Source organism: Vulpes lagopus, chromosome 8 (assembly GCF_018345385.1).
Source record: "Vulpes lagopus strain Blue_001 chromosome 8, ASM1834538v1, whole genome shotgun sequence".
NCBI classification, from domain to species: domain Eukaryota; kingdom Metazoa; phylum Chordata; class Mammalia; order Carnivora; family Canidae; genus Vulpes; species Vulpes lagopus.
In genome coordinates, this window is record NC_054831.1 from 120392487 (window position 1) to 120408505 (window position 16019).

A 16019-nucleotide genomic window follows, 5' to 3' on the forward strand; every position below is an offset into this window, starting at 1 on the left:
CTTATTCTGGCTACTATTTCAAGTTCAAAGAGTTTCCCCGAAGATTCAAATAGTACGGATGTCAAGAATTCCTAGGGCAGAGGGTGGTTTGCTCCAGGGGTTAGGAATCTGAGCCTGGGGAGTCAGGGTGACGTGGGTTCCCTGTAAAGAGCCGCTAAGTGACCCAGGCCACTAAAAGGGCCTTCCTCAGTCTTTAACATACACCCGCTGCTCCTAGGGATCTTGTTAAAAGGGAAATTCAGATGCAGAAGATCGGGTGTGGGGCCTAGAATTGTGCCTTTCCACCAGCTCCCAGGTGGACCTCAAAACACACAAGTAGCCAGACTCTCAGCCTCTCGGAGCCCCTGCTCCCTGCTGCAGGGTGGGACACACGCTGCAGATTCTGCTGTATACCAGTAGTGAAGAGCGTCCCCAGAGCCACTGGGCCCTCACTGGTGGAGCTGCTCCCGGTCTGGCCTAACTCCCCAGCCACTGCCTCTGCCTCAGGTCCTCAGCTGAGCTGCGCGGCAAATGGGGGAAGGCCCGGGAAAGGCACTGCCGGGGCTGCCCTCCCACCTCCAGCGCTGGTCAAGCTGGGAACCAGCTACTCCTAAAGTCAGCTGGCCTGAGAATCCCACATGAGACCGTCTCTTCTGATTCATCCATCTCTGTCCCTCCGGTGGCCCAGCCCAGGGCCAGCACCAGGGCTAGTCAGCAAGTACTGTCCACAGCTGAACAAGTTTTCAACAGATAACCCTCCATATCTGCATTAATTTCTTCGTGCATATGTGCATTCCTGCACAATTAGAGAACACTATGATGGAAAGCATAAAATGATCAGGTGTTAAAGGAAGGTAAGCAGATCCATCACCTTGAACATACCCTCTTGAGAGCATCTGAGAGCACAGATGGGCACCGGCATGTCCTGGGCACCTGCTTCCAGGGCACATACCCACACCTGCCTGGAGCCCCTGCGTGGGCGGCAATGGGGGACTGACCACTTGCATCACAGACAAGAACCCCAGGGCCTCCTGATGCTCCTCACAGGGAGAGAACCAGAGTCTAGCATGAGGGCTGAGGGTTCACACGGGGCTTGAGACCCAGCTCCATGCGGCGATGAGCAAGTCACTGAATATTCCTAAGGCTCCATTGTCTCATCTGCCAAATGCTGGCCCCTACCTCTTGGGAGTATGGGAAAGATGAAACGACAAGCCTAATGTGTTGGCATAGGGCCAGGTGCCTAGCCAATGATACTCTTGTTAACTGGCATTTGAAGATGGATTAAAGCCACGCCTTCTGTGGGCATTGAAGAGTCTGACAATGAACCAAGTGGGTGGGACTATGCCTTGTAAGGATATAAAGAAATGCACCTGTATTTGTCACCTCCTAATCGGAACACTAGGGCAGAGTGTATCCACCCATTTTGTGGGCCTATTTTTCCATTCAAATTTGGGAACCTGGGGCACCTAGGTGGCTTAGTGACTGAACATCTGCCTTTGGCTCAGGTTGTGATCCTGGGGTCCCCACAGAGAGCCTGCTTCTCCATCTGCCTGTGTCTCTGCCTCTCTATGTCTCTCATGAATAAATAAATAAAAGCTATTAATTAGTTAATTTAACTAATTTGGGAACTTTACAAACTGTTAAAGCACACTCAAAATAAGGGGGGATTTCAGAGAACACATCTGGGAAAATTGGTCATCTCCAACAGCTGTAATTGTGGGGACCTTTCACTTCACGTCTACAGAGATGTGTATATTTCTGTACTGTCTGAAAATGTGATAATGAATTGTATTTCTGCAATCTTTAAAAAACAATTTTTTTTTATATATAAGGAGGTAAAATAGAAAGGTGCCCACAAAATAACAAACAATCCCATCAGGCATCAAATATATGCAGTTCACCCTTAAACAACACGGGGGGGTTGGGGCATTTGACCCCCTGGGGAAGTTGAAAATCCACACATAACTTTTGACTCCCCCAAAACTTAACTACTAATAGCCTGGTTGCCTGGAAGCCTTACCAATAACATGAACACTCAAGTAACACATATTTTGTGTGTTACATGGTATTATATACTGTATTCTCATAACCAAGTAAGCTAGAGAAAAGAAAGTATTATTAGGAAATCAAAATAAAGAAGAAATATGTTTATAATATTTACTATATTTATAAAGAAAATCCACAAGAAAGTGAACCAGTACAGTTCAAACCCATGCTGTTCAAAGGTTGAATGTATATATCAAAAACCAAACTGAAGTACCACTAGATGATAGGACTTTTTAAAATATTCCTAGAAGGCCCAGGGATGACACAATTTTTAAAAATAAAATACCCGGGGTGCCCGGGTGGCTCAGTTCATTAAGCATCTACCTTTGGCTTAGGTTGTGATCCCGGGGTCGGGCCCCAAGTCAGGCCCCCTGCTTGATGGGGAGTCTGCTTCTCCCTCTACCCCTCCCCCAGCTCATGCTCTTTCTCTCTGTGTTCTCTAATAAATAAACAAAATCTTTTTTTTAAAAAAGGATACTAAATAAAAGTAAAAATAGAATACCTAAAGTGTTCCCCCAAAATAAAACATTCAGAGTAGCTCTAAATTGAGGGCAAAGTAGTCAGGGTTGAGTTTCAAGCAAACTGACCACAAAGGGATTCGAACACCAGAGAAATTAGTTTTAAGGGGACTGGTGGGGCTGTCCTTGCTTCCTTGAAGACCCTGACCCCAAGCAGCAGAGAGGGAGCACCCAAAGCAGCTTCCCCCACCGACCCCTGCCAGCGCCATACAGGAGGTATGGCTGGTGAGACTCACTGGGTGAGGGGAGCTGGGGAGCCAGAGGTGACAGAGGTGGTGGCCGGTCAGTGGGGCCTGTGGAAGCACCCCATCACTGATGCCCCATCTCAGGGCAGTGGAGGATGGCAAGGACTTGTTTACAACCGGGGTCACATTGAGTCTGCAGCCCTGGGTGGCCCTTGGCCAGGCTGTTAAAATGGACAGTTGGCATTGGGTGCACGAGTGGAAGGGAAAGGGGGACAGAGACAGAGAGAGAAAGACAGCCAGAGACCATGAGAGAGTCTAAGATACAGCTGGTGAGAAGAGAGGAGGAGGAGGAGACGGGGAGAGAGATACTTACTTCACGGTTTATCCGAATCTTAATGATTCCAGTGAGGGAACAGAACAAAGCAAAAGAGACAGATATTAGGCCAGAGGCAGATGGAGGTGGTCGGAGCACAGGAGTGGCCAGGATGCGCAATGTGAGTAGGGGAGGCAGAGCAGAGACAGGGGCCGGGCTGGGCCAGAGAGTGGGGAGAGGCATGAGCCTGCCAGAGCCCAGGGGGAAGCCAACTGGGACACTGAGGAGACCCAGAAGTCATCGAAGTCACCCAAGTCCAAAAGGCTAGGCCCAGCCCATACCCCAGTCAAGGGAGAGCACAGGAGGTAGGGAAAGAAGGCAAGGAATCCTGGAAAATATGGGGTAGCATATTTTCTGGCCCCCCAGGAGGTGAAGAAGAGGGAGAGGAGAGGTCTCCAGAGTCCCTGACTATCCCACCTCCCAGGTACACACCTTCCTCCTCCTTCACTCCTGTAGCTCCCTACTCCCACCCTTTCCTCTCCGGCCACCCAAAGCCAGCTCAAGCCCCCACCTCCATGCAGCCCGCCATGAGTAACCCTGGCCATACCACTAAGTTGCTGTGTGACACTGGGAGAGTCATTCCTCTTCCCTGGACTGTGCTTTCCCAACTAATCTGAAATTATTTTATTTGTATATACATTCATATGCCTTCCCCACTAGAATCATATGTTCAAGGAAGGCAGGGATGGTGTCTATCTGGTTCACTGCCATACCTCTAGGGCCCAGGACAATGCCTGGCACATGGTAGATGCTCAAAATAGATCTGGTAAATGAATAAAAGATTCTCTCCCAAACTTGATTTGCTGTCAAGCTGGGGGAGTCTGACCAGGGTCCCTGGGCCCTGTCCCATCTCACCCTCATTCACACCTGGGGAGCAGATTCGTCACCTCGTCACTCAGTAGCCTGGGCTTCCTGGCTGCCTGCCCTGTCCCCAGCCCCTTCCTCTGGCCCATCCAGACCTAGCTGCTGCATTCGATGGCAGGAGAGCCTCATGGTTGGCAGCAGAGGCTTTGGAGACACAGACAGGCTGAGATTTGAGTTCCTTCTCGCCCACTCACAAGCTATGTGACCTTGGACAAGTAGCTCCACCTCTCTGAGCCTGTTTTCTCACCTGTTAAATGAGGTCACGATGCTAACTAACTCATAGCGTGATTTCAGGGATTACATAAAATGAAATCTTTGATATAAATTGCTTAGCACAGTGCTTGGCACACAGTACATTCTCAATAAACATGAGTTGTTCTTAAGGTACCACTCAGCTCACAGTCAAAATACTCTTAGCAACTCCCTGGGACCCCTAGGGAAAAGTTCCATCTCTTCGGCCTGCCATCTGGGGCCTTCCCAATCCATCTCTGCCTACTTGCAGCCTTACTGTGTGAGTCATGCAAATCCCACCTCTGAGCCTTCTCTGTCCTTCCTGAGAGGGGCTCCTTCTTGGACTCCAGGCCTAGCTGTCTGCCCACTACCCTTCCTTCCTGCTTCACTGAAACCTCCACCTGTCCACCCCACAGGAAGTTTCCCTGATAGCTTTTGCTCTACCCTCCCCCAAGCTCTCTGGCACTGACTGCAGAAGGGTATTCCCTGCCAGGATGCTGGCCTGCCTGGGCAGTGCGCCTGGAGCAGGCAGGGCCAGGCCAGCAGAGATGACGGCGAGGCACTCACGTCTATGTAGTTGGCGTTAATGTAGTCGGCATCGGGGCCTCCCATCATCGGGGGCAGTTTCACTCGGTGCCGATCATCTGGAAACACAAAGCAGGTGGCCATGGGGTGGGCAGGGATTGAGCTAGGGAGCGCAGGGCCAGGGCAATGAGGGGAGGCTTCCAGGAGGCCAGAGGTACGGCACAGGCAGGAGAGCCAGGGTACCCAGAGGCTCAGGGCTCACCAGGAGGCTCTCGGCATCAGAGGGGGCAGGACAGGCCAGTGGTTAAAATCTAGGCTGTGGCATCAAGGAGACCCAAGGTCATGCGCCACTCAGGCAAGTGTTAGCTGTGTGACCTTGAGCAGGGAGCTTAACCTCCCAAGCCTCAGTTTCCTTATCTGTAAAGTAGGGGTTATAATAGGTCTCATACATCTGGGTTATTGAGAGAAATAAGTAAAATAATGGGTGTGGTAATCGGCACATGGCTTGGCATGTGGGAGGCTCTCAATAAGTGGCTCACTCTGGCTGTTCTCCCCCACTATACTCAGATCCCTCCCACCCACACCCCAGACCCAGGCCCTTTCCCAGGACTCACAGGCAGGCGTGGGCTCTTGCCGGCTACCCTTGACCTTGTCTTTCTTCTTTGTGGCATCCCAGCCTTCAAAGAAGCTCTGCCAGAAGGGAAAGTAAGGCCATAGTCAGCAAGGAAGGGAAACCCCTCCCCTTGTAAGACCCCATCCCCTAACAGGATGGGAGTGAGACCAGGGATAAGGGCCAGATTCAGGGTTCAATGTGGTGCCTAAGATAAAGTCACCGGATATCCCTTTATCAGCAAGGGACTAAATTCAAAGCCAAGCAGTGGGAGGGAGGAAATGAAAAAAGCAGGGGTGGGGGGGTGTCAGGTTTAGGGTAAATCCAGGTGTGAGTTGGGAAGAAGATAAAAGTGAAGGTCAAATGAAGGTTAGAAGGAGGTAGTGTCAGTGCAGATGGAGAGAGAATGAGATTCAAATCTGAGTTCAGATGGAATTTAGGATGAGAGTCAGGGTCAAATTCGGGCTGGGTACTAGGTCAGAGGTCAGGGTCAGTATAGGTAGGTGGTCAGAGTCATATTAGGGAGAAGAGAAGGATCACGAGCAGGGTCTAGATGGAGACACAGAAGACTGAAGGTCAGACTTCTGGTCAGGATCGGGAGTGGTGTGAGAAACCAAGTCAGTCTGAGATTGGGGGCGGGGTCAAGGTAAAAAAAACTTAGGTTGAGTTAGGGGCTGTCAGAGCAAAGGTCCATCCAGGGCTAGGATGAGGGTTGCCCAGGGTCAGGGTCCACGGGAGTGAGAAACAGGCAAGGCCCTGGTGAGGGGTCCTGGCAGGACTGGGGCCCTGCACCTCGTACTCCTGCTTGAAGCCATAGCCCTCAGCCGTCTTCATCTGGTTGATGTGCTGCAGGAGGTCGGCCACACGCACTGCAGGGTGCAGCTGCCCCGTGTGATACGGGGAGCCCTTCCGGCCGCAGGGACGCCGTGGTGAGCCCCCCAGGAGGCTGCTGGCCTCAGTGACCCCACCACTGCGCTGGTCTCCTGCAGACAGAGGGAGGAAAAGGGGTTCCTGACGCACAATGCCCCCAGCCTGGGGAGCCTCATACAGACTCAAGGCATGGGAGGGGGTAAATGGGCCACATGGAGGGGGTTCCCTGGAGCCAAGAGGCCTGGTCAGTCCCTTCCCTTCTGCTTCAGTTCTTCCATCCGTAAAATGAGCAAGTTGGGTCACGGGGCCTCTGAGGGCCCTTCCAGCCCGGCCCTCCTGGCTGGGCTGGGATCCTGGGGTCCCCTGACTCCATCCGGTTGCTCCTCAGCCTGGACCACCCCGTGACTTCACCGCACTGCCTGCAGGGGGCAGCACTCAGCAGAGCCCATGAGAGCACCCCCTCTTCTCTCCCTCTTCCAGAGAACAATCTGGAACAATTGGCAACTCCCAGTAATTACCCCATTCAAAGACAAGCAAATCCCGAAATTAGCTGCTGCTGCCACCCCCTCCACAGATTAACGCGAGACACCTGAATAGAAGCATTTCTCCTGCGTAAGCATTTCCATTGTCAGCCTGTGCGGCGCCCTCAGCCAACTGGGGAACAGGTCGAGAGGTTCACGGTGACACACACGCACATGCACAAGAGCACACACACACACACACCCTGGGAAAACTATCCCCTCCCTCCAGACCCACCCACTCCCCGCTCTTCTGGGGAGATGTTCCCAAGGACCTCCCACCCTGATCCCTCAGACCAGGTCCTGGGACTGAGCCAAGTGCCCCTCTCGGTCACACCTGCCTCTGGACACTCTCTTAATGCCCATTTCTCTCCTGTCCTGGGTACAATGCAGGAGGCTCAGTCAAGGCCAGCCCTCCACATTTCTCGTGGCTCTTCTCTGCCCAAGTGTGAGCGAGTAGGGTCAGGTGGGGAACCGCCAGCAGGGCCCAGATGCCAGTCCCTTCCCTTCCCACCACCTCCAACACCCATCTCCTTCTGTTTTTTCCTCATAACCTCATATCCATCCTTCAGATATCAGCCAGAATGAGCCTTTTTTGTAACCTTCTCTGGCACCTGGCCTCTGAGTCCTACTCATAGACAGAATGGATTCATGACACCAGGACAGACCCCTGCACAGCTCAACTCCCCCAAACTCCAAACCCTGTCTCCTCAAATCAAGGGGACCCCCATGCAGGGCAAACTGTCCATGCCACAGTTTGAAAACTGCCTCCAGGCAGTGGGCGATGGCACAGCCCACTTTGTTCCTCTTCTCTTGGGGATCAGTCCTGAGCTCCCTGTCACCCAATGTCTGAAGACAATTCCTCCACATTTGATCCAGATTTTCTACTTACAGCCAGAGGGCAAGTCACATGTCAGTTACAGCACTGTGGTCAGATACCCCAAGCCCCTGATTCTTCAGATGGAGAAACTGAGGCCCAAAGAAGAGACTTGCCTAATGTAGCAGTTGCGAAACTGCATTCCAGAAAACACTGATGATGGCAGATGACTAAGTGCTACTCCATTAAAAAGGAGAAGAGAAGGAAGATGAGGATGAGTTCTCTGTTTTAAAGGAATCTGTGAAATTCTGGTTGAAATGAAAAAAGTATGTTTCTTCCCTATAAGACCTCCCAGGGCTCCCTACTGATCAGTGTGCATTGTCAATCTCCAAGAGATGAGTAGAAATAGCAATGTTTCACCACCATCTCTCACCACAGAGAGTTTTGTTTGTTTTGTGAAACATCCTCAGGGGAACACGGGGATGACTGTGGTGATTAAGATACAGGCTCTGGGGGCAGGCCTGTTGGCTTAGCGGTTTAGCGCCACCTTCAGCCCACGGCATGATCCTGGAGACCCAGGATCGAGTTCCACATCAGGCTCCCTGCATGGAATGGAGCCTGCTTCTCCCTCTGCCTGTCTGTCTGTCTGTCTGTCTCTGTCTCTAATGAATAAATAAAATCTTAAAAAAAAAAAATGACAGGCCCTGGAGTCAGACAGGCCTGAGATCAAATCCCAGTTCTGTGTGGGACCCTGGGGATGTTACTCTCCCTAAACCTCCCTCAAGTGAAGACAAAAACTGTTGCCAATATGATTATATAAATATTAAATAAGATAATGCCTATAAAGCACCCAGCCTGGTGCCTGGCACATAGCAAGCACCTGCAGATGAGGCTGTGGACATAATTAGTCCCAGGAAGCCAGGGCAGTTGGCTGACTGGAGGGGGCCTTCCTTTCCTGGCCCTTCTCCAACTGCAGGATCCTGGTTCAGGACCTGACAGTTCTGAAGAGCATCTACAACAGATACACAAGCGCAAAGATTTCAAGACAAAGGCTATCTGCTGGCTTGACAAACTGGGAGAGACAGAGGAGTCTTAGGGCTGTTAGCGGAAGCCATGCTGACAGCTCCCTGGAGGGCTCTTGAGGTGGAGGCCTCTTGAGGTGTAGCCTCACGTACACGTAGAATCAACTTGCAATGGCTGAAGACAAGCAAAATAATCCCACCTGGTCAGGGTCCTAACTGGATGCCGAATCAGGGTGGCTTCCATCTGAGCCCAAGAAGGACATAAGCTGCTCTATAAACACCACCAGAAGACAGCAGGGTGTTGAGCCATGATGTTGCCAAGAGGACCTTCTACTTCTGAGGCCCAGAGAAGACAGCTCTCCACTCTCCTTGTGTGTGGACTCCCCCATGGGATTTGAGACACAAGCTCTTCCTCACCCCCACCCCCACCCCCAGGACCAGCTTGGAGGAAGAGGTGAGGGAAGGTGAGAGCCAGCCCTCAGCTTCAGGATGCCTCCTGGGGCTTATTGCAGGCTCTCCCCAGCTCCACCGTGATTGTGGGACACCTTCTGCAAGTACCCAACTGGACAGCTGAGGTCTAGGGAGGGAGGTCTGAGGCCCAGAGGCAAAAGCATTGCGTCTGGAGTCAGAGACCTGAATTTGAATTCTGAGTTGAGTCCCTTGACCTCTCTGGGCCTCAGTTTCCCCACGTGAAAATGAAAATCTTCAGACCTTCCTCAAAGATAGTACGTTCCCTGATTCCCATCGCCTCAGATGAAGACAGGCCCCCAGTTATATGGTCTGGCACCACTCCAGACTGTTCCTTCACTAGTGCAATTAAGATATAACTATAAAGAAACATAGCTTGTAAAAATAGTGAATAATGTCTTACGTATCAAGTGCTTTCATATGTTTGGCGTGATACTCAGGTCACTTAATCCTTAGACTGTTCCTATGATGGGGACGCCTGGGTGGCTCAGTGGTTGAGTGTCTGCCACAGCTCAGGGCATGATCCCACGGTCCTGGGATCGAGTCCCACATCCGCGCCCCACAGGGAGCCTGCTTCTCCCTCTGCCCTTGTCTCTGCCTCTCATGAATAAATAAATTTTTTAAATCTTAAAAAAAAATAGACTGTTTTTATGATATAAGCACTACTGTTATCCCCAATCCTAATGAGGAAACCAAGGCTGACAAAGGGTAAGTTACCTGGTCATTAAGCAGCAGCATAGGATTCAAACCTGGGCCCTGTTGTCTACCCTGCTTTCTCTGTTTCTTTCTTCCTGATAAACAAGAATTCACGGTGATGAAAAGGATCTAGCACTTAATGACAAACCATCTTGCAGGTGGAACCCACTGGCATCCATAGGGGTGAAGAGCTCCAGATGGACAGGGCTTAGAAGGGGCTGAGGGTTTTCACAGGCAGGATTTCAGACACAGAGGTTGGGGGGGGGGAGGGTCCATTGCCACATCCTGGCAACATCCCAGACAGCTTCCTCACACCATTTACTCAGCGTCAAAAATACCCATGGTAAAAATTCACAGACTGAGGACGCATCGAAATCAACATGGCAGAATTCCACACCACAAAAATCTGGGCTCCTCTGTTTGGAAAGCAAAGAAGGGAGTGGAGGCTAGACCAGCATAGGGTGTGGAGAGAGAGAGAGAAAAGGGGCTGACCCATAGCCCCTGTCCCCTGAACAGACATCTGCCATAGCCTGTCCCACTCGCCTCCTTCCCAGCAGCCCTGTCCTGTCCAGCCCAGCCCACACTGTCACCACCTCGACCCAAAGGTGCATCTTCTTGAGACCCCAGCAGCACTGATTGTTCCCACCAACCACATGGCAATTAGCCTGGGCCTGACTTCCCTAGGCCCCATCACCCCGGCTGTCAATGATCTGGCTGGAGGCAGAGCCCAAGCATCCTGCCCCTCTGGATCTCTCAACGTGACTCAGCAGCAAGGCACACACCCACACTGCCCCCACTTCCCACTCTCCCCGACACCCACTTGAATTTCCCGCCAATCACACCGCTCCATGTGCTCACCCACTCATGCTGTTGCCTCACCCAGGCATGCCCTTCTTTTCCCATTGCTGCCTGTCCAAATCCTGCCCATGACATGCTGAAGGCCCAGCACAAGATGGAAAACAGCTCTTTGCAGCTCAAAGAGACCTGCATTTAAATTCCAGCTCTGCCACTTCCTGGCTGTTTGACAAGTGACTTCCTGTCTCTGAACCCCTCTGTTTTCTCACGTGTAAGATGAGTTGATAATAGCTACCTTGCTGGGCTGGGTGAGAGTTTAATGAGGAAGATCACAAGGACAACATGATAAATACCTGCACATCTGTGAGTTTGAAAACTTACACAAAATGGGCAAATTCCTAGACAAATAATCACTTACTAAAAGTGTTTGGAAAAAAATAGGAAATTTCAATAGTCCTTGGCTCCTTTAAATAAACTGAATTAAAAGTTTAAAAATTTTCCACAAAGAAAACAGAGGAAAAGATTATTTTACAGGTGAATTCCACCAAACTTTCAAAATGACAATCATTCCCATCTTTCATAATAAGGAAAAAAGAGAAGAGACCTCAGTGCACTTTACAAGGCTAACAGAATCTTGATACTAAAAACCAGACAAGAATAGCACAAAAAGGAAAAAACTCATGGGCCAATCCCACTCTTGAATACAGCTTTGAAATCTTGAACAATATGATACCTATACTGAATCCAACAAGACATAAAAAATACAATGCATCATGACCAGGCTGAATTTATGCCAGGCACTGAAGATTATTTTAACTTTAGAAAATCTGAAAATGTCCCTCACCTTGTTAACCTTATTAAAACAAAAAAAGTTTAATGCCCGTTTCAATAAAACCTCTTAGCAAACTAAAACTTGAAACTAAAAACTAAAACTTGTTAACCTGATAAAACATTTCTACCAAAAACTGTAGCAAACTTCATTCTCAGTGTTTAATGTCAGAAGAATTTCTTTTAAAATCAGGAAAACAAGGGGTACCTGGGTGGCTCAGTGGCTGAGCGTCTGCCTTTGGCTCAGGGCATGATCCCAGAGTCCTGGGATCCAGTCCCACATCAGGTTCCCCATAGGGAGCCTGCTTCTCCCTCTGCGTATGTTACTGCCTCTCTCTGTGTTTCTCATGAATAAATAAATAAAATCTTTTTTAAAAAATCAGGATAACAAGACAAGGATTCCTGCTATTACCACTTCCATCCAACCCAGTGCTGAAGGTCCCAGACAGTGCCATGCAGAAAGACAAGGGAAAAAAGGAAAGGAAATGAGACAGAAGAAACAAAATTGTCTGTATTTACAGACCCTTTGATCATACTCAGAAAACCTGAAAGATTCTACAGACAAATGAAAATTAAATAAGGTTATCAAGGACCATGGATATGTTTTATATATATATACACACACATATATATTAAAAATCAACTATATTTCTCTATATGAGCAGCCATTAGAAATGCAATATTTTAAAAGTGTACCATTTATCTTGGGAAAACTGGACATCCACAGTAAAAAAAAAATGGATTTGGACCATTACCTCACACTATATACAGAAATTAACTCAAACTAGATCAAAGACCTCAATGTAAGGCCCAACACTATAAAACTCTTAGAAGAGGGACACTTGGGTGGCTCTGTCGGTTGAGTGCCCATCTGACTCTTGACTTTGGCTCATGTCATGATCTCAGAATCATGAGATCAAACCCCACATTGGGCTTTACACTGAACATAGAGCCTGCTTGAGATTCCCTCTCCAGATACTGCCCCTCCTCCACCCCCACTCACATGCTCTTTTTTTCTCCAAAATAATCATAATCATAATAATTGTTTTTAAAGGATAATTTTTTTAAACTCTTAGAAGAAAACAGAGGACAAAAGCTTCATAACAATGGATTTGACAATGATTTCTTGGCTATGACACCAAAAGCATAGGCAACAAGAGAGAAAAATGGACAAACTGGACCTCATGAAAATTTTTACAGTTTCGTGCAACGAAAGACACAGTCCACAGAGTAAAAAGGCAATCTGAGAAGAGGAGAAAATGTGTACAAAGCATATATCTGCTAAGGGATTAATATCTAAAATACAGAGAGAACTCTTAAAACTCTACAACAAAGAAATAAAAAACCCAATTCAAAAATGGGCAAAGGGCTGGAAGAGATATTTCTCTAAAGAAGATACACAAATGGCACATGCTCAAGGTGACAGCACTCATCATTAGAGAAATGCATATCAAAACTTCAGTGAGATACCACTTCAACAACCACCGGAATGGCTACTATCAAAAACAAAAACAAAAACAAAAACAAAAACCCAGAAAATAACCAGAATTACAAGGATGTGGAGAAACTGGAGCCCCTGTGCACTGCTGGAGGGAATGCCAGACAGCACGGCCACTGGAAATCTGTATGGTGGTTGCTCAAAAAATTAAAAATAGAATTACCATATGATCCAGCAATTCTACTTCTGGCTGTGTACCCAAAAGAATTGAATTAGGGTCTCAAAAAGATACATGTTATAGTTATGTTCACAGCAGCATTCTTCACAAAAGCTAAAAAATGGAAGCAATCTACATGTCCATGGGTGGATGAATGAATAAGCAAAATATGGTACATACATGCCACAGAATATTCATTAGCCTTAAGAAGGAAAAAAATTTTGAAAAATGCTACATGATGAAAGAAGCTTGAAAACATTCAGCTAAGTGACATGAGCCAGTCACAAAAAAGACAAATGCTCTATGATTCCACGTATATGAGATAATTAGAGTAGTCAAATTCACAGACACGGCAAGTAGAATGGTGGTTGCTGGGGGCTGGGAAGAGGCAGGAATGGGGAGTTACCGCTTCATGGGAACAGAGTTTCAGTTTCACAAGATGAACAGAGCTAGGGGGCTGGATAATGGTGATGGCTGCACATTATGCATGTGTTTAATACCACCAAACCCCACACTTAAGAACAGTTAAGATGGTAAATTCCACGTTAGTTGTATTTTACTGCACACACCCACACAATGTACGATTTGCAATGGAAATCAAAAATACAAGGGACCTGAGGGTACATCTAACAAAAGAGGTGCAGAATTTTATGGAGAAAATCACTGAAAGACACTCAAGACCTAAATATATAGGGTGATATATATCCCCTTCTTGGATGCACAATTTCAGATGTCAGTTCTCCCCAGATTGATCTCAGTTCTCCCTAGATTGATCCAAACATCTGATACAAATCCACCCAACAAAGTTTTCCAAGTAACTTGAAAAGATGATTCTAAAATGTATGAGAAAGAGGGAAGCGTGGGTGGTTCAATCGGTTCAGCATCCAACTCTTGATTTCGGCTCTGGTCGTGATCTCAGGGTTGTGAGATCAAGCCCCACATCAGGCTTCCACCAAGCATGGAGCCTGCTTCAGATTCTCTCTTTCCCTCTCCATCTGCCTCTCTGCCACCCTGATTGTACACAATCAATCAATCAATAAAACATAAGAGAAAGAGAATGAGGACAAATAATAGCCAAGACATCCCTGATGAGGAGCAAAGCCGCGAGAATGCGATGTCTCAGACACCAAGACTTAGAGAACTCTAGCAATGAGGTAATGAGGTATCAACAGACATACCAATGACCAAATCAGCCCATCAAAGAGAATGAGGAGCCAAAAAACAACCTACCAACATACAGAAGCATGGTCTCCGAAGAGAGTGGCTCCACAACGAATGATGAAAGTACAAAGTATAGGGACACCTGGGTGGCTCAGTGGTTGAGCACCTGCCTTTGGCTCAGGGCATGATCCTGGGGTCCTGGGATTGAGTCCTGAATCAGGCTCCTCATGGGGAGCCTGCTTCTCTCTCTGCCTATGTCTCTGCCTCTCTCTCTCTCTCTGTCTCTCATGAATAAACAAAATCTCGTAAAAGGGGGATCCTTGGGTGGCTCAGCGATTCAGCACCTGCCTTTGGCCCAGGGCGTGATCCTGGAGTCCCGGGATCGAGTCCCGCATCCGGCTCCCAGCATGGAGCCTGCTTCTCCCTCTGCCTGTGTCTCTGCCGATCTCTCTCTCTCTCTCTCTCATTCTATCATGAATAAATTTTTTAAAAATTTTAATCTTAAAAAAAAAGAAAGAAAAAAGTACAAAGTATAACAGAAGCTAGGACATGAGTTGCTACAGAAAAAAATTAAATAAATAAAATATAAAAAAAGAAAATCCTTCATTCCTATGACACACAAAAATCAATCACAGATGGATAAAGATTGAAATGTGCAATGCAAAAATATAAAAAGGTTTGGAAAAAAGTAAAAAATATTTTATGACCCTGCAAAGGAAGCATTCTTGAAGGAAACACAAAAAGTAGAAATCAAAAAGTAAAAGACTGATGAACTCAACTAAATTAAAATAAAAACGTGTTCCTCCAAAGACACTATAAATAACCTGCGAAGATGAGCCACAAATTGAGAGAAGATATTTGCAATTCATCAGTGAAAAGTGATTATCATCCTAAATATATAAAGAACTCCTAAGAACCACTAAGAAAGCAACAGAAAACCTAATAGAAAATTAGGTAAAAGGCATGAACAGGCATTTCAGGAAAAAAGAAAGCTGAATGGCCAATAATGATTTGAAACTATACTCAACCTCATTAGTAATCAGAGAAATGCAAATTAAGACTATAGAGAATCACCATTTTATACAAACTAGTTTGGCAAAAGGGAAGAAGCCTGGCAAATTCTGAGCTTGCCGCAGAGCAGCAGAAGCTCTGTGTCGCTGCTGCCGGCCGTGAGCACAGGCGAAGCCACTCTGGGACACAGCTCGGTTCCATCTTCCAGAGGGGAGCCAGCACACACTCCTGCTGGCTGCTTCGCATACGTCCTATTGCAGGTGCATCTGGAGATCCACTTAAGAACATTCAGAGCAGCCTCATTTGTAATAACAAGAAAACTGGAAGCAAATGAGATGTCACTGGATGGAGGAAGGGAGAAATAAAGTGCGATACATTCACATAATGGAAAACTATACATCAGAGAAAACAAAAAAAACACACAATGAAACCTCCACCTGGGCAAATAGGAGAAACACAATGCTGAGCTGAGAAATAGCATGACTGCGTTTTTACAAAGCCCCAAAACGAGCAAAGCTATATAATACATTGGGGATGCATGTACCATGGTAAACCTACTCTCCAAAGGTAAGGAAATAACAGACAAATTAAATTTGTCTAATTTGAAATAACAAATTTCAGGGGGGTGTTTATGTCTAAGAAGAATGGAGGGCATATCCTTAGGGAGGGACACCCAGAAGATGTCTTAATTCACCGGTATTTGTTGTATTATCACTGCGTGACTTCCACAAACGTTAGATATTTTCTTTTGTACAAATCAACACTAAATAAAATAAAAAGATGTGTGAGAAGGTACTAATTCACCATATCCTGCCTGCATGCTGGGCTCAGCACTAACTATATGATG

At 47.5% G+C, this 16019-nt stretch overlaps 1 protein-coding gene across 1 annotated transcript in view; it reads right to left on the minus strand.

Annotated features, from left to right (window-relative positions):
• The window catches only part of PTPRU (protein tyrosine phosphatase receptor type U), a 78360-nt gene that overhangs the window by 14461 nt on the left and 47880 nt on the right, over positions 1–16019 (minus strand). Inside the window, exons 16-18 of the mRNA XM_041767011.1 lie at positions 6124–6314; positions 5336–5411; positions 4764–4840 (exon numbers count right to left, since the gene is read on the minus strand). Coding sequence (XP_041622945.1) covers positions 4764–4840; positions 5336–5411; positions 6124–6314 — 344 coding nt within the window. The remainder of the gene's footprint in view (positions 1–4763; positions 4841–5335; positions 5412–6123; positions 6315–16019) is intronic.